General features: G+C 39.2%; 1 protein-coding gene across 1 annotated transcript in view; it reads right to left on the reverse strand.

The window, feature by feature from the left end:
* LOC128524381 (thrombospondin type-1 domain-containing protein 7B-like) overlaps nucleotides 1-23,068 on the reverse strand; it is a 216,146-nt gene that overhangs the window by 155,123 nt on the left and 37,955 nt on the right. Inside the window, exon 3 of the mRNA XM_053496943.1 lies at nucleotides 8,337-9,606. Within this exon, the coding sequence (XP_053352918.1) occupies nucleotides 8,337-9,606 (1,270 nt within the window). The remainder of the gene's footprint in view (nucleotides 1-8,336; nucleotides 9,607-23,068) is intronic.

Consider the following 23,068-nt stretch of genomic DNA (forward strand, 5'->3'; position numbering starts at 1 on the left):
AGCCTACGCTGTGAAGGATGAAGCTTTTAACTGAATCAATATAATTTATTTAAAAAAAAAACAGTATTATTGAGATTGAGGAACGGTAAGAGAGGAAAATCTGGTTATTCTGACACCCCACTGTTCCTTTTCATGTATAATGATTATAAAATAGTAAAAATCTAAAAAAAATATAGTTTTTTTTTTTACATTTAGGTCTAATAATAATAATAATAATAATAATAATAATAATAATAATAATTCAAGGAAATGTCCTTGTTGTAAAATAAAAATCACGTTTTTGTCCATTACTGTAAAGGGTACAAAGGCTCTGTGTGGAACAAAGTTATTTGTCTTATTACATTTTTGAATTTTGTGGTTCAGTAACGCACAAGAGAATTAGAGATAATTTATATTTCATATTTTTCTAAGTCTTGAGACAGCTCTCAGGTTCTACTCAGGTTTACCCTGACAATCACACAATCCTTAAGAGTATTAGATCTACATCACATACTCTGATGGAGTTTTAAATAACACATCACACCATGAACTCACATTTAATTGGGTTTTAACAATTACATCGCGAGTTCTGTGACATTAATGAGCATAATTGAGCTTCTGCTGATTTAAAGAAACGCATTCGTAAGTACGTAAATGATGATAAAGTGGAGACGAGCAGAATGTGGAGTTAATAAGAAAACACTTTTATCTATTAGCTTAGGAAATATTACAGTGGAGGAGTGTGTGTCTGTGTTTATGTGTGTGTGTGTGTGTGTGTGTGTGTGTGTGTGTGTGTGTTAACTTAGATTTCTTATGTTTATTACAGGAAATCTTTGAGCAGAGTATCAGAGTGCAGTGAAGTCGCCACCACATCACTCAGTGTATCGGCGTGCTCTCACTCGTTAAGGCAGTGTGTGTGTGTGTGTGTGTGTGTGCGGAGTGTGTACAGTGTGTGTACAGATTATGTATGTATGGAGTGTGTATGGAGTGTGTATAGAGTGTGTATAGAGTGTGTATGGAGTGTGTATAGAGTGTGTATGGAGTGTGTATGGAGTGTGTATAGAGTGTGTATAGAGTGTGTATGGAGTGTGTATAGAGTGTGTATGGAGTGTGTATGGAGTGTGTATAGAGTGTGTATGGAGTGTGTATGGAGTGTGTATGGAGTGTGTTTGAAGTGTGTTTGGAGTGTGTATGGAGTGTGTATGGAGTGTGTTTGAAGTGTGTTTGGAGTGTGTTTGGAGTGTGTTTGGGGTGTCTACGGAGTGTGTTTGGGGTGTGTTTGGGGTGTGTACGGAGTGTGTTTGGGGTGTGTATGGAGTGTGTACAGAGACCGTACGGAGTGTGTATAGAGTGTGTATGGAGTGCGTACGGAGTGCGTACGGAGTGTGTACGGAGTGTGTACGGAGTGTGTACGGAGTGTGTATAGAGTGCTGCGTGATTGCGCTCTATTAGCCCACTGCAGTCTCTGATACCGCAGGAACTGTAGAGCAGAGACCTGACACGGAGGAAGTGCAGGAGTGTGAGAGGGGGAGAGGGAGAGAGACAGAGTCAGCGGGATGGAGGGAGGGATGGAATATAGTGTGAAAGACTGGAAAAAAACAAGCAAAAAAATGGACAGAATGGGACAAGGATAGGATGATGGATAGAATATGAAATATGTAAATGATTCATTTTAAATGATGCTCCACAAGGATTAAAACTGTCACTTTTATTGTGCTACATGACCTGCTTATTAAGCAACACACACACACACACACACCCACCCACACACACACACACACACACACTGGATTTAATGAATCCTTTTCTGCCCATTTATTGTGACAAACTTCTCCTGTTCTGGTTTCTGTCTTCTCTGCCCAGTTAAACAAGCTGTTCGGGGGTCAGTACTTGTTGGTTAGTTTGTCTGATGCTAATTAACCACCTCAGGTGTGTAGGTGTGTGGTTTCAGGTCTTGCTTCGGGCTGAGTAGGTGTGGGTGTGAGTTAAAAGTGGTCTTTTGGTGTGTCCTACTGTAGATATACTCCTAGCCATGCTCTGCTCATGCTGACCTACAGACTGGGGATCTTCAACACTAGGTATCGTTTATACCTCCATCCTTACACAAGTCAACTCAAGCATCTTTTTTTTTTCTCAGACACTCGTGTTGCGGCTTGGACCTCAGAATATCATGCAGCTAAAACTAAATCTTATCAAAATAGAGCTGAAGATGCCTTACCATATCAAAGACATCCTGGAAAACACTCTATTCACATTATCTGACAACACACAACTCCAGGATGTGCTTCTGAACAAGCATCCATCGTTTCTAGTTCATGTTGCTACCCCAACTCACTTATGCAGATTCCTTTTCACGTATCCCTTTTTCACGTAATGCACTTAGGTGTGATCCCTTCCTCCTGAAAGGACCTGCGCCCCTGTACACCCTCTGACCCTGCACCTGATTCAGTATGCAACTGCACATCTGATGTTCAATCTTCCCACAAGCTCTCGCATCACACCACCTCATTACCTCGTTCCTTTTACTTGCTTCCTCTATCTGCCCGTATCTCATTTATCACTGGTTCTAGCCTAGAAAGTGAAAAATGGATCAGCCCTCATCTACCTGCAGTTATGTATCACATCAAGGTTGGTACTATACATCCTTTGAGACACAAGCCTGCAGATCCACTGTCCCACAAGGCACAAGCCTCCATTAAGCCTCTTGTGTGTTCTGCCAATACCCTTACCCTGTCTACATTATAAAAATACCTGTTAACTAAATACCTTAACAAGCACTAGATCTATACAGTTTAAAATCTGCAATGTGTCCTTGCTGTACTGAGCCCTACAAAGCATGGTTTTGACCTTATAATGAGGCGACCCTGCTGTCCACTGGGAACTCTTCCAACAGTGAGCCCTGCTGTCTGGGACTAATGAGTATCCCCACACCCAACTGGAGCCTATCTCCTGTGGGGGCAATGAGAGAAGCACAGAGACCACCCCTGATGAAAACATTTGGCACTAGAGTCATTGCCATACAGTATGTGGATATAATTCTGAATATTTCTAGCCCGTTTCATTCCATCTCAAACACTAGGATCATTTACTCACACGATCCTAAAGCCAGTTTGTTGCGATATGGAGTTTATATTTGTACTTTGTGCGTTGTTTGTCACTGCAATCTTTTGGTTCCTGCAATATGCTTTTACAATCGGTTGCTTCAAGCAATAGGTTTGTTGCTCTACCCATGTTGATCCCGTCTCCTACCTGATGATTGGTTAATAACCAGCACTACATTTACTGTACACTGCAGGTCTTGATGCCCAATTCTGATTTGTTGCCTATATCTAATTTATATAATCTATATCTGTTTACACGTTCTTTTACCTATGACTCATATCCGATACACGTGTTTACACTTGCCATGCCATCTGAAACACCACGCATACTTAAAAGGAGGTTCCTTTTCCTTTCCATGTTTCTGCGATGTTATAATTCCACACGCGCTTCCACCGGAGAATAACATTACGTCATTAAACCATGAAGAAGTCACAGTTTTAATGGCGTACTGAACACAATAACTCCGATCTGTCTGTTTACACCACAATCACAGTAGCACATATCTGATTTATTTCCACATATGAAGGAGGCCTGAAACTGATCTCGAAATATCGGAATGCATGCGTTTTTTTCCTGTTTACACATATGAGCAAAACATTGGAATTAAGTCACAATAACCTGACAGTGTAAACGTAGCCATAGAGGCCTACTAAAGCCCTTTAGACCGTGCTTTACTTACTGCTTGTATTATGGTGGATGTGAAAGCGATTCTGTGTGTGATCACTTGCTACGTTTTCTGACTACGCTCTGATTTTCCCCTTTTGACATCGACTGGCACTTAATAGACTTTTTCATGTACTGCATGACCTTTGCTTGTTTTGACCGCATTTTGCGTTTGCTCTACTTTGGATTTAGTTGCTTTGTTTTGTAAATAAATTTTGTATATATTTGTATATAATTCTGTATATAGTGGCTTAGTGGGAAGTCGCCATTTGTTTATACTTTGATTTCTCCTAGTTGTGGGTAGTCAGGGAGTAAGGGTAGTATTTTTGTATTTCTATTTCTTTTCTTTTGGTGCAGCATTAGGTATTTCACCTCGGGACCAGCTAGAGGGAATTTTGTTTATTATTTTGGTCTTGTCGGATTCTGAAGCTCTAAGCCACCTTTTAGGTTTTTGCTTATTCACCTTTGTAATAAACACTAAGCAAATGCACTACTGGTCTCCCTTTTTTAATTTATTTTTCATGTTTTTCTCTTCTTTTCTTTCCTACTGTAGTACAGCCGGACCTAGACTGGGGCATACCATCGATGTATTCCAAGTGTCTAGACCATATTTGGACTGTCCATCCCTTTCCTGCTGCATGACCTTACCCCAGTCCTTCACCTAGAGTGTACAAGATAAGCATACTGAGGTGAACCTGCATGGGTTACTTGGGTGGTCCAGCACCAGTCTCTCACCTAATCTAGACCAAGCACACTCATTCAGTCTTTACTGTGTGTTTAATGGGGGCCATTAGGACCGCTCTTTCCAAATTATACAAGTCCCTTAATTACAACAAGGTTGTGATTCATGGAGGAGCTGATGAATAATAAACTGTGTTTTATTATTGTATGTATTATCCAGTAGGTGACACAGTGGCTTGGCAGTTAGCACCATGGCCTTTAGAGTTGAGGGTTCAATTCCTGTCCCTAAGGTCTGTTTGCATGTTTCTTCCCATGCTTGGTGGGTTTTCTCTATCTGCTTCGGTTTCCTCACGCACACTAAAGACTCGCAGATTAGGTGAATTAGTGTTCCTAACACGTGCCCTACTGGACATACTGGCTGATAGAATGATGGTTCTCCGACAATTGCTCAATTGGTCAAATTGACATGCAGAATGGTAGAACATTGTGTTTACACCAACAGTGTGGTGCGTTTAACTAGGAAGGATAAAGTAATTGCCCCTAGACACTTATTTTTCACTATATATGCTGATATAGATTAGATAGATTTAAAACCATCTTCATTTGGATTTAAAGGTTAATAAGAAGCATGTTCATGAAAAGGAATGCAAAACAAAGGGATCCAGGCTGCTGTTAATAGGTGCAGGAAGGTAGGAAACAGCCTTAAAACAAACTAAGTACACTTTTATCTAGCCTGTTTTTAGGCATATTTTTTAGCAAATTTAACAAATCTTGAGTTAAGCTAAAGGTATTTCTGCTAATTTTAAGCATTTCTAGTAATAAGCAAAAGTATGTGGGAATAGAACTAGAAATGTACACTTAAAATTAAAAAAAATGTGTCTTGTATATTTTATATCTGTTTTATTGTTTATTTACAGTGAAACCTTGGATTACAAGCATAATTTGTTCCAGAAGCGGAAATCAAATCGAATTTTCCCGTATGAAATAAAAGAAACTTAAATCATTTGTTCCACAGCCCCAAAAAATAAAGACATAAAAATAATTAACACAAAATATAACATGCGCGTGCAAACACACAACAGAAACACTGTTTTATCGGGAAAATAAACAAGAAAAAACATGCTACATGATACTCTGTACTCGTAAACAAAGACTTGTTTGTTTTCCAAAAAAAAAAAGTATTAAAAATCTTTGCTTGTCTTGCGGAACACTCGCAAACCGCGTTACTCGCAATCCGAGGTTCCATTGTATGAGTTTTTCAATATATTTGCACCTACTAAAATGTTACCATTTTTCAGTTTGTCTGTGTTCAGTCAGAATTACGTGTGAACCATTATGCCATTATGCCATATTTACTTGTCCATTAGAGGAGAGGACATAATCACCCTACCAGCCCGAGTGACCTGCTCCTGCCATTTTATAGAAAACAGTTAATTTTCAGCTTGCTCTGTGGTTCTGCCTCGTTACCAAAAGAAAAACATTAAGGGCAGGCGCACGGCTTTAAAGTCAAAAGCGAGGTCAATCCACCAAGCAAACGCCATGAACCGTGAGAAAAGCTTTGCCGAATTCTTGTAAAAGGTTTGACGCTTTAGTGATCCAGTTAATTACTTCAACTTGTACAGTTTTATTCACTTTCCCACCCGAGTCAGATTTCTTGTCTATTTATGCCATAGTATAAGCATAAGGTGACATGAATCGTCTCTTGGCTGCACTTTACACAATTTAGAGATCACAAAGCCATGGTTTAATGAAGGAGACGGGACTTTGGAGGATCCATTAAATGTCAATAAGATACAGCATTGCAATGCAAAAAACTTTAGCTTAAAAGAAAAATTCTTGAATACAGCCAAATACTGTATATATTAAATTCTTAAAATATGTTTACCAGAAACCAAAAATAATATTATTCAGCTCATTTCTAGTTTAATATTGCTACAACTGCAAGCGAAAATTAAGTTGGCAGATAGTTATGCAAATTATTTTGCTTTTGCTTGCAGTTTGAGTTACATTTGACTAGAAATAAAATTTATAATATTATATTTGGTTTGTTGTAAGCAAATTTAAGGAAATTTATGTAGATTTTGCTAGATTTAGGTATATTTTACATGTTTAAATGCTTGAATAAGATTTTTTTGCAGTGTGAGTACTTAAATTTCTTAATATAAAATCACAACAAAGCAAATATTTTATTAAGACTATTTCTAGACATTTTTTTGGAATCTTTAATCATACATTTTTGTTCTCTTGGCAAATGATTTTGAAGGTTTTGAGCATTTATTTCTTAAAGGAAGCCAATTAATTGTCACCAGAACAAAATGTTTATGCTTTAAAAATAGAAATGTTTGCCTTAAAATAGACTCCCTAAAACTGGTTTATTGTAATTGTATTTTAAGGAATTTTAGGTATACTGTAGTTGACCGGATGAAATAATTTATTTTATAGAATATCACTTTCTGCAGTGTGACCTTGTACTGGAGGATTTTGAAATTTCACACTTTCTTTACAAATGTCAGTCCAGACACCTTTGATTCTGATACAAAAATATCATACGGATGAGAAAAGAGATAAATATCCGACATTCTGTTAAACTACCAGTGTACACCTGATGATCTCAACAAATCTGCACCAAACCTTCTTATTAAATAATCCCCAGAGAGAGTAGTCGCAGAGCTGGAATCAAGCCACAGTAATTAACATTGGTCCATTGTTCCATGTAAGGAAAAGTGAAACAAACAGACAGCAGCCTGGATATCCTTCTGCTTCTGTCACAAAGAGTTTCTCACAAAGCCGCTTCACTGTTAAATAATAGATTCTTGAATAAAAAGTCTCAGATGTTTGATGCCCGCTCCAAAACAGCGAGAGCATCGGCCATAAAATTCTCATCAAGCTTTGTAAATAAGCTATAAACTCGGCACTGGAGTCAACAAACCCATGATGTTCCCTGATGCTCAGGCTATTACGCTTTATACCATACAAAAAAACATCATAGTGAGAGAGAGAGAGAAACGCATTCACTTCTCTTAGAAGACAGCATCTTGTTAGCTAACAACATAATGGATTGGATGTACGTCTGCCTCTAATAAGTGTATGACTAATTCACAGCTCACGACGGGAAATGGAGGGGAAAGCACACAACATGAAAGGCCAGGACAAGAGTAGTTCGATAGTTCTCACAGGAACCATTTGTAAAGTAAGGCTCGGTGTCTGCTTCGCCCGGAGCCATCATTATCCCTAATTTGAAAGAAATCCATACAAAAAGCGAAACGGGAAAAAAAAGGCCATGACAGCGGCTCGACTTTCAAACTCATTTCAACGAATCAACTACAGGAAATAAACAGCGCAAAATGGCTACACTGAAAGTTAAACACACACATTGTACATATTACCACTGATATAGCTGCTGCGAGGCTAAAAGAGCTAATAAGTAATGTTTATAGTTTCAATTTTTATAATAATTTACCCCAGTAACACAAAATGCTTCATAAGAGTAATAGAAATGGACTGTGGCTGAAAAATTCATTTATTTAATAACATAAAAATCGGGCATGCTTGTGTTCGTGCACTTAACACTCCTAGACCTTAGTTAGTTAGCATGGATCAAGCAGGATTGCTAGCAAATTTGTAATGTCCTAACAATGTTTTTCATTCCCTTCTGATATTTTCAGTCCTCTTTCTCAAGTCACCTTGTACAATAGAGGATAGTAAATGAGATTAGCCAGATCTGCTCCCAAAATCCTGCAGACATTTCAGTCCGCAGAATCCGCAGACATACACTTCCCTCCCGAATACTCTGGATTCAAGCTCTAAGAAAGACGATCCTTGGTTCATCCGGCCGTCCTTTTTGTTCAGCGTGAAAATGGATAAAAATTGGATTAATGCAAATCACACTCATGCCTCAGCAGAAGGCTTACCTCAGCACAGAGTTCTTCCCATCACTGGCTGTGCAGCGAACCTGCCGTGTCTGGTAGCCGATCTCCACAATCAACAGCCTGGATGCCTCATAGTGATGGGGCTGGGCTTGATGATGGTGACGGTATTGATGGGTTTGGTTCTGGTGAAGTCCATTTGTTTGATGATGTTGGATTTGGTCATGAAATTGGTCTTGATGAACCTGGCTTTGACCTTCACTGGAATGGATGTGGGTTTGTTTGTTATTTCGTTGATTGAAATGCTGAGGTGGGTCAAGTTGATTTTGTGAATAGTTTTGGTCTAGGAGGTGGTCTTGGTGGTTTGGGTTTTGAATAATTTGTTGGGTTCTGTCTTGATAACCTTGTTCATGTTGATAAAATTTACGCTGGTGGTTTGTATCTTGGAATTTCCACTGGTGTTGGTGAAGGTAGGTTTGGTCTTGAAGTTGGTCTTGGTTTTGTTGGCGAATGTCTCGATAAACATGTCGTTGATTTTGATCCTGATCATCATGATACTCGTAGTGTTGGTGTGCACGGTGTGTATGTTGGTATCGGCCATCTTGAACATGTCTCTTTACCATATTTCTCTCCTTAACAGCAAAATCCAAGGTTGTCCTTCCATTCATCAGCGCATCTTTCTGCTCTGGAAGTCTGCACTCACTCCACGCCCCCACCTTCAGGCTATATAAATTTCTGTCCTCATCTATAGGACATGGCATAGTGTGCTCACATGGCTGTGTTTCGCTCAAATTTGGGCATCTAGCTCCACCGTATGCGGGTGCTGCTAGAACATGGCGTGTCCGGTGCCTCAATCCCACCCCGCACACTCCGCTACAGCGTGACCATGAGGAGAAATCAGAAACCACACAGTCTAGAGGGCACGGGATCAGACACGCCTGTTCCAGAGGTAGCCGAGGAGAAAAGAACTCGCAGATCCGATTGGACACTGACGTGCCATTTAACACACGGACGCAGCGGACAGAACGTCTTTGAATGCCGTGCTGGGCGGTGACACACTCGGATGCCAGGGGTCGTGTCCTCAGTTCGTTAGAGGTCACAGTGAGAGAGCAAGAACTCCACTCGGACACGTCCCATTCGAACAGGTCTTGATGCCACTCACACACTTTGAAGCAGGGTCTCTGAGTGTCAGGCCTGACGGAGTGTTGGCAGTTGGAGTGGTGTGTGTGCCAGCCATCTGAGTGAACACACCACACACTGCGAGATTGAACACCGCTTGAGCCACATTCTTCTCCTTTACACCGGCCCCACTGACCTGCGCAGACACAGAGACAACACACGCTTTATAAATCAGTACAATAAAAGCATCATTCATCACCATCATCATCATCATCATCATCATGGAAAGTCTTGTGAATTAGAAAGACGTATATATTAAAGATTGTTTGACTTTGCCTCACATTAAGTGGAACGAGTTTAGGAAAATACACAATATCTCATTTACCCTAATTACCCCAAATGCAGCAAATCAAATATGTTTCCCGTGTCTCTCAATTATCCAAACTGTCTTAGTGCGAACAGACACATTTACAGCTTTTGACTTGATGCACTTTCATTTATTTCCAACTCTTGCTTAATACTCCACCCCCTTTTTGATTGACAGCCTGCAAAAGTTCAAGCATTATTCCAAAAAAAAAAAAACTTTGTACAGAAGCATGAGGCATTCTGGGCTCATTGACAGAGTGATGACGGTGAACAGCGCTTCTTGTCACGCTGTCTATCCGCAAAGGTCAGGCCGCTTATCAGGCAAATGAAAAGGTAAAGGTAAAGGCATTAGGGAGGTCGCGCGGAATTGTTCTAATAAGTGCACAGCGCTCAGTAGGTATTAAAGTGCAGTTTAGGTTTGAATAGAGGGTAGTTGACTTCAACATTCAACCATTAAGGCTTAATTATGGTCATCTGTCACTCAAGCTACAAGCGCGTGGTATTAAAAATGCTAAATGTCAAATTTGCACATATTTCTGCCTTTGTGTTCATTCTATGTGCTCAAGGGGGAAATACAATACAGTACTAGCATTAAGGCAATCAGGTATAAATACACATCTGTACTGTATGTTTGACTGCATCTCCGAGGCTAAAGTAATCAGCTAGAGATAATTAAGATGGACACATGACTAACATCACTGACTGTAGCAAGACGCTAAAACTTCTTTAGCCTCATAGATGTTCCATAGCTATATGTATGGAGTAATAATGATCTATACAATCCTAATTAATTCATATTTAGAAGTCTAACACAATTAATTATTGGTTAAAAACTGTTGAGTAACCAACCGTCTTAAAAATTGTGAAACAATCTAGTAAAATAATTGACAAGCAGCAATAAAGTGTAAGGTAAGCAAAGTAAGAAATACAAGTGAAAATAATCACGTAAAGATTTATTATTTAAAACATATAAGTTATGGGGTTAACCATACATGAGGTTATGGTTAATAGTTAAGGTTATGGTTGGGGGTTAGGTTTATGGTTAGGGGTTAGGGTTTTGGTGAGGAGTTAGGGTTGAGTTTAGTGGTTAGAGTTTGTGTAAATTAGAGACTAAACCATTAAAAGCTAAAATGAGATAAAATTAATTAACTTAATTAAATAACTAAATAAATTAAAACTATTAAATTATAAAAAGCACCTTCCAAATAGTATGTATAAATAAATATAAAAATAAGATAAAAAATTATTTAAAAAAAACTCAATAAATAAGCTAATAAAGAAACGCTTTTTATTTTTTTCTCTGTAAAGTGCTAAAAACTTTAAACGTTGATCTCTGAACATTATTAAGACTGAGGCATTTGGCACCTCCTGAAGCGAGCACTGGAACAGAATGAGCTGATTCAGGAGGAAAGTAAAGATGGCTGTAAGGATGGATGCACTTGAGAATAAGCATTATTTATCACGTACATGAAAATCATTTCATTTTATTGTTTCATCTTGCTGTGTAATAAATCGAGGCTTTTCTGTAATAAGATAAAGACGAGCAGCTCATTGGAAAGTGCAGCGATCCTCCTACTGATCAATACTGACAGCAATATGAAGAACATCTGCGAGTTTCTCAGAGGACCTTCGGCTTAAACACTTACACACACACACACACACACACAGACATGGACACGGCTGTAAAATTCACTTTACTGAGCTCGGCAGAAACCAGGTGAATTATGCAAAGCAGCTAAAGCACCTGGAATCAAGAGAAACACCTGGAACACATTCATCATCTCTGAATATTTCTTACTGATTAAGAACAAGATGTGAGTTCTGCTAAAGTTCCTCTTTAACCTTAATCCAAAACATGGGGACTCAAACTTATAAAACTTAAAAAAGTTTAAATGTTTTCTCAAAAAAATCTGGATCCCAGGCATTGTTCTTATTACGAGAACCATAACGGAAGATGGAACAGAACCCAACCTAACACCATTCGACTCTTTGCTGATCTGAAGTCAGTAGGATATCGAATCGCCACAGAGCACTCGCTGCATGAAAGGATCTCTGCATGGAACAGCTTTAGGTATGATGCCTGATTAGATGTTCTTGTATTCATCTGCTGCCAAGTCAGAGGCCTCAATCTGAGAATTTACTCATATTTACTTATATTTTTTTTAATTGTTTTTTTATTTAAAAAAGCATTTAAACATTTTTTTAAAACAGGTAAATCTTTAACATTAACACACACCCCAGATAAACACTACATACTGTACCAGCATGGGCCCCACATGCTTTATTCCCCTTATACCACTTGGGGATGTTCTGCTCTGAAGACGAGTGTGATTGTGATTGAGTCATTATTTATTAATTAAATCCTATTCATATTAATGCACATAATCAGAAAAATCAAGCAGGAATATAAACTCCAAGCATTCTAGCCTTTTACTTTACCTTTGACTTACTCTTCGCTTTGCTGAAGGTCAAATAAACTTTGTTACTTTTAGTGACACAACGTGTTGTTGTTTAAAATAATTAGATATCAATTATTTAAAAATAAATAAGTTTTTTTTAAAAAAAAAAAAAAAAAAAAAAAATATATATATATATATATATATATATATATATATATATATATATATATTAACATGTATTAATCATGTATTTAGAAACACAAATGTAGGACAAACAATATACATATATGATGATATTATAATTAGACTAAAGTCTAAATAAAGAAACTGAAATTGTGTCATTGTTTTATCGAAATAGTTAAAAAAAAAAAAAAAAAAGTTAAACAGCTTTACAGCTGGTGGCACAGTGGTGTGGTGGTTAGCACTGTCGCCTTGCACCCCAGGGTTCGGGTTTAATTCCCGGCCAGGCTCAATTCCCGTCTCTGTGTGCATGGAGTTTGCATGTTCTCCCCGTGCTTGGTGGGTTTTCTCCAGGTTCTCCAGTTTCCTCCCACAGTCCTAAAACGTGCAGATTAGACTAATTGGTGTTCCCAAAATTGCCTATAGTGAGTGAATAACTGTATGTGTGTGTTCCCTGCGATGGATTGGCACCCTCCAGCGTGTACCCCGCCACGTGCCCTAAGTCTTCTGAGACTATTTTCACCATCAGACCAAAAGATACAGCAGATTATATATGTCTATGTATATACTGTATATACTGTATGTGTGTATAACTTTGTCACACTCGCCTTTTGTTTCCATCTAAAAAATGCTCTGTCTTGTACTATATATTTTTCTTTACAGCCATGCATATATTCTCCTGTAATGTTATTTATTTATTTATTATTTGACATGATAAAAATATATAACAAAATTGGTACAGCATATAATGTGGTGCCTAAGACTTTTGCACAGTGCTGTATATCAACTGATAAAACTCATGAAGAGCTTATAAATTGTACTATAAAATATAACATTCTACATTACAAACCACACAAGCACTGCTCCAGATGGTGAATAAAACACTCGCCAGCATGTCTAAAGTTTCTATTCTGTGACTAGGTTTTATCCAGACTGTTGCCAGTGCTTAACTCCACCCCCCCCCCCCCCCCAAAAAAAAACGAAAAAAAAAAACACATAAATAAATAAATAATTAAAAAAACTTGAAATAAAAGACAAGCAGTAATGGTGTTGGACACAAACTTCAGAATCTCGAAGGTTGAAGGAAAACAATGAAAGAGGAATATGTAGTGAAAATACCTACCTAGAAAATGGTTCTGGCCTTGACTGGTGTTGGCAACTGTTTCTCTGGGGACTTGACAGTTCGATAGTTCATGACTGGAACTTCTTACAAGTCTACCTGGGTCTTCAATAACTACCTGGACTCCATATTAACATCAATTAACATCAGCTATTATAGCTGAACTGCCTCCCACCCTACACACTGTATAAATGCAGATCATTTACTGCTTTCTGTTTCACCCAAATGAGGATGGGTTCCCTGTTGAGTCTGGTTCCTCTCAAGGTTTCTTCCTATTACCATCTCAGGGAGTTTTTCCTTGCCACTGTCGCCCTCGGCTTGCTCACCAGGGACAAACTGACCATTTTGATTCATACAAATTCACATTTCATACAAACCTAAATAATTCTTTTGACTATGTAAAGCTGCTTTGCGGCAATGAAAATTGCTAAAAGCGCTATACAAATAAAATTGAATTGAATTGAATTGAATAGTGCAGTGTGGAGTCATGATGCAAGTGCAGACAGGTGGGAACAGGTGTGTGTGTGTGTGTGTGTGTGTGTGTGTGTGTAGTAGATGTCCTGATAGAGGGAGGTGTTGGGGATTGTAGTCAGGGGTGGACATGTTTGTAGACCCTGGTGTACTGTGAGAAATTGACTTTTCCACGGACTTGAGTACAATAATAGAGGAATGTGTAAAAGCCACAAACTTAATCTGCACTCAGGATGTGTCTGAATCTTTAATTAGGGACGCCTGAGTCCAAAAAAAAAAAAAAAAATCCACTTATCCTGCTAAATCCCAGGCTTGACCTGCACACTCAGAGGCTCTAACACTGAATACGCTGAGTGAATCCTGGCTCACGGCACTAATCTCCATTTATTAATTTCATTTAGAGTGAACCATGACACACCACAGACCAGCAGACAACGCGGCTCATGCATCAACCATTTCCCACCATAAAACAAACATGTGGAGAGCTTTGGGAGAAAGAGAGAGAGAGAGAGAGAGAGAGAGAAGAAAACCATCCGAACATGCTCAGCCGAGCTCAAGCGCCTCCCTGGGAGTAAACTGCGTCTCCTCTGTAGAGTAAAAAGGCTCTTGACAGGAAAATTTACAGAGCTGAAAGCTAATTGGATGGCGGCCCTGGTGGTGCTCGATTTGTTTTTCACCCGTCTAAAAGAAAAATCATAGGCCGAGCGCCTGAGACATGTCCACAAAGCTCTAACAGACTCTGATCTAAACAAGATGCAGAGACGAAGATGTTTAACCCTTTCAGTCCTGACGCTCCCAGGATAGAGAATCATCAGTTCAGTTTGATCTGCTCGCATCTTCTAACAAAGCACAAAGCAGCTTTAGAGAAATCCGGACGGACAGCTGGAGCCCTAACGAACAATCCAGAGGTGATAATCACGTAGAGGTGATAAATAAATTAGAATCCCTGAGATTATAGAGAAATGAGGCTGGAACTGTGAGAGGAACCAGGAAATCCGTTCTCCTCCAAGATTAAATATGTTTTTCAGAAATCTGTCCAATATTCCTCGAGTTACAGAAAGTGAAATCCATGATGCTGTACAGTAGTCCAGATTTTTCCCTTCACATACTTTTACATCTCTAAACTTTAAACAATATCAAAGTGTGTGTCTTCAGGTTATGTTCTCTTGCTTTGGTGTCAGTCCACAAACATCATGTTGCACAAGACAGCATTTTAACTGAAGCAGAAATGCATGAAGACCCTCAGCGCTGTTAGCTCAGTGTGAATCGCTCACATGTGCAGAACTGCACTTCAGAACGAAACAGCTTGCAGTCAGATACAAACTGGCCAAGGAAAAATGGCCGCCATGTTCCTGCTTCATCACATCATTATCATCATCATCATCATCATCATCAGTGCCATCGTCATCATCATCATCATCATCCCTATCGTTGTTATCATCATCATCATCATCATCAACATCATCGTCTTCATCATCATCATTTTTATTTTTATCAGTGTCATCAGTGCTATTTATCGTCATCTTCATCATCTTCGTCATCATCGAAAGGTCAAGCTCTAAAGAACAGCATGATGAAGATTTGCGCAAAATTCCCACTCCAAAACTAATTGAGAAAAATGTTCAACTCATTGTCTAAATGTTATACCCCAGATGAGGATGGGTTCCCTGTTGAGTCTGGTTCCTCTCTAAGTTTCTTCCCACTGCCATTGTTAAAAGTGTCATGTAAATAAAATGACACTTCTGTGTTTTTATGTGCAGGGAGACGTGTCCTGTCCTGACTGTCAGCACATAATGTTTTTTAAAATCTAAATAAATCTTTCCGATTCTTGCTGTTATTAAAACGAAAAAAATGATTCTGCCTCTACTGAAGTGTGTCTGATGAAATATAATTGTCATTAGATGATACTGTTGTTGTTGTTTTTGTTGTTGTAAATAACATGATTACTGTAATGATCAGGCTTGAGAACGTGAATGCAGGTCAACTGACTTTTAAGTGCAAACTCAATATAAACAAAACCAAACACGAGAAACCATAAACAGGTGAGGGTCATGTGACCGGTGAAGCGTACAGACGAGGATCAGACAGACCCTGATCCACTGTAGGGACAGCCAGAGGATCAAAACCTTAATGACTATACAGGATAAATAAAGGAGTGAACTGGCCCGGATACACAGAGTGGTGCTTTACGGTGTGGGATCGGACTGAGCGTTCGTATTCGGTATTCCGTGTTAGAGTCAGGAATGTAATCAGGCATCGGTGATGAGAATCAGTTTTCGGGTGTGTGCTGGGAGTTACACTTCATCAGGTCCCTGTTTGTAGGCTGGTAGTGGTTTTTGCAGAGTGTCTTGGTGCACTGATACCAGCGTGTCCCTGACCAATACTCACACAATTATACAGAAGATTACAATTGCAAACCTTCCAATACAAAACAACACAAGACAAGAGTTATAAATACGTTTTAGCACTGAACTCACACAGATGTAAAGCATAAAACTTGTGTTCTATCCATAATCTTCAGCATCATCTCGATCAGGGTCACCGTGACGCGGAGACACATCATGGAATCACCAGAGCATCGTCCCACGGAGCAGACAGTAGATCACACTCTGCAGCTGACACGTTGTACCAGGAATCACCATCGGAAACATTTAGTGCACTCGTAAAATCCTACAATGCACACCAATGAGCTAGGTTCTCAATCCTGTAGCACAGAGTGATCAGAGAATCAGTGTGTACATGTGAAGGTTAGAGGAAGCTATGACACCTCAAGGCCGGTATAGAGTATGAAAGTGCATGCTCTTTAAATATTAATTACAGCCAGACTCCGACTCGGCCCTCTCCCTCTCACTCGGCTGCTTGGGAACTCCTGCCGCTTGTCCTATATTGTTTTATTGATGCGCGAGACCTGGATTGCTGGTGTAGATTCCAGGTTTAGATTGGATCCGTTCACCTCTTGGCCCTTGTTAGAGCAGCCGCCATAAAGACCTGTTGCTTATTGCACACTTTTACGGCGTATCAGTGCCAGCGAGAGCTACTAAAGCAGGACATAAAACGCCAGTTTGACTCAGAGCTCGTAAAGAAGCGCTTCCTCCATCTGACGCCAAAGCCGAGGAACCCGGACTCGTGAAGGCGTGATCGCTGCGTGACTCGACACGTCCGGTGCTCCTGCTCTCCAGGGGTGTGATGATGGTAGGGTTCGGGGACAACCAAGTCCTGTTTGGATGCTTTATGGCCGGGATCAAAGCATCACATTGTCCCTTTGGAGCTTTAAAGTTCTCTCTCTGCAGTTTGAGCGGTTTGAAGATATTGAGCTTTAAAGTTTTGGCACTCCAGAAAGCAAAACTGTGCTCTGCTCTCTTTTTACTTTTTGAATAATAATAATAATAATAATAATAATAATAATAATAAATCTTCCCAAGTTATGTAGAAGATTATAACATTTACTTAATCATTTAATAATTTACACTGTCTCTATGTATTTATTTATTTTTCCTTTTTATGTCCTTTAAGCTAAAGTCACACCACACAACCTTCACAATCCTAAGAAACTCCAACTGAGGCCAACTGAGTGCACCAAACTCTCACCACAACTCTCATGAGAGCAAGAGTCCACTTTCATGAAGAAGAAGAAGTAGAATAAATAAACAAACAAACATGGACGCTAGACAGACGGCAGAGGTTTTAATACACGCCACCGTCTGCAGCGAGGAAAACTTTGGGTGAACACGCTGAATCAGTGCATCATTTGTTCATTTGTTTTTTATATAAAACCAAAAATAAAAAGATAAAAAAATCTAACAAACAATATGAATTATGTGTTTGTTTAGTTACTTATTTATTTAATGTTAGCATTTTGTAGAAAGTAAAGTTGTTAAGCGTTGCATTAAACTCGGGGAAGCTTGTTATCTGCTTTCTAAGGCAATATCGCTAAATGTGTAAAAGCCTAAAAAAAACCTTTGCAGCTGATAAACTCTGCTTTCAGACTGGTTTAAGTGCAAGTTCTTAGAGAGTTACAGATGTGGATTTCACAAATGGCATAAAAATCACCCTGCTCTTTAAAATGATCTCTATAAATAAAAGGGAGCTTTTGTCTGTACATCGGTCAGAACTCGCTCTTTCAATGATGTCTTTACGTTTTATACACTGGACGACCAGAAACCCGTCGCAAAAACATTGCTGTCTGTCTGTCTGTCTGTCTGTTGGTCTGTCTGCCTGGCTGTCTGTCTGTTGGTCTGTCTGCCTGTCTGCCTGGCTGTCTGGCAGGTTAAAAAAGACAGACTTTACTGAATCTTTAGCAGTACTTGTATATCTGACTGAAATCTAAATGTGGAGTAAAAGTGATGTTATGAACAGTTATGTGTGGGATTTAATAATCTACTGTAAAATAATCTACTAATGCGCTACTGTCTCAATGTAAACAAACACCTGCACCAATAGATATTAATTAGAAAAGATAAAGTGAATATTTTGACTGGGATTAGTTCATATTTTCACTTTGGCTGAAATAACAGCGCTGAAGTGGTATAAGTGAATTTTAACACGCTGGAGTGGTTTTAAGACAAAACTTCATCTTTATCCTTTTATCTACTTTTTCCATTTCTCATCTGTGATTCACTCTCCGATTACCGAACAGGGAGTGTATTTGTCTGAGCACCAAAGAAGGACAACTTAGTGTAAACAAGGCGTAAGATACTCAACCTTACAGAATGGGATTTCTTTGTATTAATAAGTTAGACAGAGAGTTCTGCTGTACAGAGAGACACACAGACATGTACGTGGGCTTCAACCTCAAATAATAATAATAATAATAATAATAATAATAATATCACTGATTACATTAAAGATCAGATCAGATTATTATTAGATTTAACGCTTTAACTTCTACAAGCTCTTTAACCGTCAATGACATACTAATACTCGTGAAAAAGAAAAGTAAAAGCTTCTACATCATGCCACATTTTTAAAACAAAATTTAAAAATGGAAAGTGTCTGCTCAGTGTCTGCTTCTTCTTTTTTTTTTCTTACATTTGAGCACCAAATTAAGACGTTGTCTGTTTTTTTTTTTTTGATGTTTGGTTTCATATAAAACGTGGCTGCTCCTGCACATGATCCGCCCTGTGTGTTCATGCCATACTGACGTCACGCGCTCCTCAGACGGGTCGGTGCCCGGTGTACACGCCGCCACAGAGTTCAGTCGGCTCTAAAACATTGTGTCTGATATACTGGTGTCAGGAGGACTCTGTTCTCAGTCTGCTCCTCTCACAGCACACTCCTGTACCTGCCACGCCAACTGGCCACAACGTGTGCTGACTGCTGCAGACTACAACAGACTCGACACCATTTTAAATCTGATACAACATCCTGTCTACAGTTGTGTAGCGTGGATTAGCTGTACGGCCTGAGTGACCAAACAAACAAACACACTCACTCATCTCTTATACCGCTTTATCCTGTATTCAGGGTCGCGGGGGCGGAGCCTATCCCAGGAGACTTAGGGCACGAGGCAGGGTACACCCTGAACAGGGTGCCAATCCATTGCAGGGCACACACACACACACACACACCCAGTCACACACTACGGACAATTTGGGAATGACAGTTAGCCTAACCTGCATATCTTAGGACTATGGGAGGAAACCGGAGTACCCGGAGGAAACCCACCAAGCACGGGGAGAACATGCAAACTCCATGTACACAGAGACGGGAATCGAGCCTGGCTGGGAATCAAACCCGGACCCTGAAGGTGCATTCAATTACACTACCGTGCCACCCAAACAAACAAACTAAATAATAAAATATAATCAAAAAGATCAATCAGGGTACAAGAAGTCGATAAGAAACAACAGGCTTAATAGAGATTCTGTTATAAATCACAATGCTTTTTTACATGAATCATGTAATTTATCATTTATAAATCTTTCATAATTCACAATGACTCCAAAATGATTATTTAAAGTGTGTTTACATTTTATAATAGAGACGCACCGTGAGCGGTGATCAGCTTCAGATAAACCCATTCTGTACCGAGTGCACGAGCTTCTGCGCCCTGCAGCAGGAATGTATTCTCTTATATTGTTTAAACGCTGCAACCGTTTTTAAAGTTAGAAAAGTAATGTTATAAGCAACGAGATACATTTAATTACTCATAATCAGTTCAGTCGTGAAGCTGTCGAATAAAGTTAAAACTCTCTTATGACAGTGGTTTTCTGTAAAACCTAATAAAATCTAATAAAAACATATAATATTGTGATATTTATAAAATGGAGATAATTACAGAATCACAATATTAGTGGAATCAGCACCGCGGTGGTTAGAATATGGTATCGGGAGGTGAGCGCTGATTCCTGAGTATTAAAAAAAACTAGGTCTGGTTTTTGTGCGTGAGTATGATGATGCACTTTACTTTCAGTTTTTCTAATAGAACGCTTTCATTTATTTATTTATTTATTTTTAACAGAATAGAGAGAGAGAGAGAGAGAGATGGAGAGAGAGAGATTTTAACAACGTAGCTCCTGTTACACATGTTACAGGATCTCTACCTGTCTGATTAATATGGATTTATAAATCTAATCTCTTCTGATTTTTTTATGAGAAATGGACATTAATCACCGTCTCACCGTCTCACCGTCTCTGACATCAGACAGGAAAAAAAAAAAAAAATAGAGAGACACCAGACTGCATTCATGATGATCGTCTGTCTGTCCGTCTCTCTGTCTGTCTGTCTGTCCGTCTGTCTGTCTATCTGTCCGTCTGTCTGTCTGTCCGTCTGTCTGTCTGTCTGTCCATCTGTCTGTCTGTCTGTCTGTCTGTCCGTCTGTCTGTCTGTCCATCTGTCTGTCCGTCTGTCTGTCTGTCTGTCCGTCTGTCTGTCTGTCTGGTATATAACTGGTATAAACATCATGATGAGGCTACACACACACACACACACACACACACACACACACACTGTTCCTTCTCCAGAAGACATCATGATCACTGACCCAGTCGTCTATCTCTGTCTGTCTGAGTTAAACAGAGCAGACGGCCTGGTGGAGTGAGTGTAGCGTAGCGTAGCTGCTATTAACCTCGTAACACACACCGACACAGAGTCTGTCTGAAGCGTTAGCCGTGTGAACCTGAACATCAGACTGGATTAGAACAGGACTGGACTAAATCCTCACTAAACATCTCCATCCAGTATTTTCAGCAGATTACATGGCCAAAAGTATGTGCACCCCTGCTTTGTCTCACTATGTTACCTTGAGTGTAAATAAACCCAGATCCCCATGCTACATGACAATGCTCCGGTGAGATCCACGACCTCCTGCACCGCACCGAGCTCTGACTGAACCCTCAAAGATCCAGAAAGGTGAAAGAGGGAAAAAACGATCGGCTCGTAGAACCGAGTCACTCTGCACAGAGAACTGAGATGATTTGCTCAGAACGTCTCATGGTGCTGGAGCATGTGTTGATTCCTCAGGATTTTGGAGTCGTCTCAGGACGTCACGTATCATTTCAGAGGCGGGGCTTTTCACTGTGTGCTCTGCTGGTGTAAATACACACGGGCTTTAACACACACGACTGAGCGCGAGATGGAGGGCCGAGACTGAGAGAGAGAGAGAGATTTAGTCTTTACTCAGGCATGAAGTGATGCATGACAGCAGAAGAAACGGCGCGTGGAGAGAAAACTCTCGCTCTGTAATTTACGACAGATGGAGCTTCTGCGTCTCTGAGAGGATCTGCCACTCCAGCATCCTGAACAACATGAGCGAACTCGTCAGTTAAAGGATCAACACACACACACACACACACACACTTATTTACTGACACCCCACACTCAAACTTAACGTGATGCTTCACACGGCGTGATTTAATTTTATTTCTCCTGTAAAAGTAAAAGCTGTTAAAATGGAAAAAACTCCTCATTTAAATAAAAAATAAAAAAAATAATACATTTTATTAAAAAAATAAAAAATAAATAAATAGCGGCGGTGTGCAGAATAAGATTATACATATTCGTGTTAAATTAATCAACCTTGTGCATTTGTTTATTTGCTTTTGTTTACAGATGCATGTTTACAGATGACAGGAAAAATACATGAACACAATTAATAAAATAAAATTTTAAAACTACAAATACACAAGCAAATGGTCATTTCTACTTAATGTTCTTAATAAAAACACATCAATTAACTAATTAATTAATTAATAATTATTAGCTATTACTATATATAAAGTAAATGAATTAAACCTAGTGTAGGTATTTATTTTCTCGTTTATTTATTTATTTATTTATTTTTACAGAAACAGTTTGGCAGAAAAAAACAGAGTTGAACAAAAACAAATTAGATGAAAACAAACAAATGATAAATATCTAATTAACATACATACTAAACTATTAATTAATGAATGAATTAATTAATTAATTATTTTAGCAACAGTAACTGGAGTACACGTACCTGATAAGATCTGTTACCTGATATGTGTTAAATTAATACATTTATTGATTTTCTTTCGTTCTTTCTTTCTTTCTTTCTTTCTTTCTGTAAAACCCGAACCTGCAGAAACACTACAGTTAATCAAATACAGTTTATAAAATGTCAGAATTTCTCTTTATTTTAATTGTGCATTGATTGTTTCTCTCTGGAACCTTATCGTTTCGTTTTGTGCATGGTGTGTGTAAAGAACCCGGGAGCGAGAGAATGAAGTGTAATGAGGAGGTTAACTGTGTTATTGTGAGGAGAATAAAGCAGCACAAGGTGATGTAATTTAGGACCGGTTCCTCGACTCTGTGGTCACGACCCTGTAAAAGCCCTCGCTTATGCTGTAGCGCTGATCCTGCCCCTTTCAGCCCCGAGCCCTCGGATGTCACGGTTTAAACCCTGCTGAAAATGTATCATGTAATACATTTTTGACGTTTAACAAAACAGCGACCAATCAGAGCGCAGAGTTTGTGCGCATTAACTGGCTTTTATTCATGTCTGTGGGGTAAAATAAATATATTGGCACCTTCACACAGTGTGATGCCCATCATGTGACAGTTTCTACAGCTCAGTCTGGTGTAAAATATGCATGTTTGTGTGTTTTGAGATCCCGTCATCTACCCCTCATGACCCATCAGCCCCAGCACGTCACACATC

This window comes from Clarias gariepinus, chromosome 5 (genome assembly GCF_024256425.1).
Source record: "Clarias gariepinus isolate MV-2021 ecotype Netherlands chromosome 5, CGAR_prim_01v2, whole genome shotgun sequence".
Lineage (NCBI taxonomy): Eukaryota > Metazoa > Chordata > Actinopteri > Siluriformes > Clariidae > Clarias > Clarias gariepinus.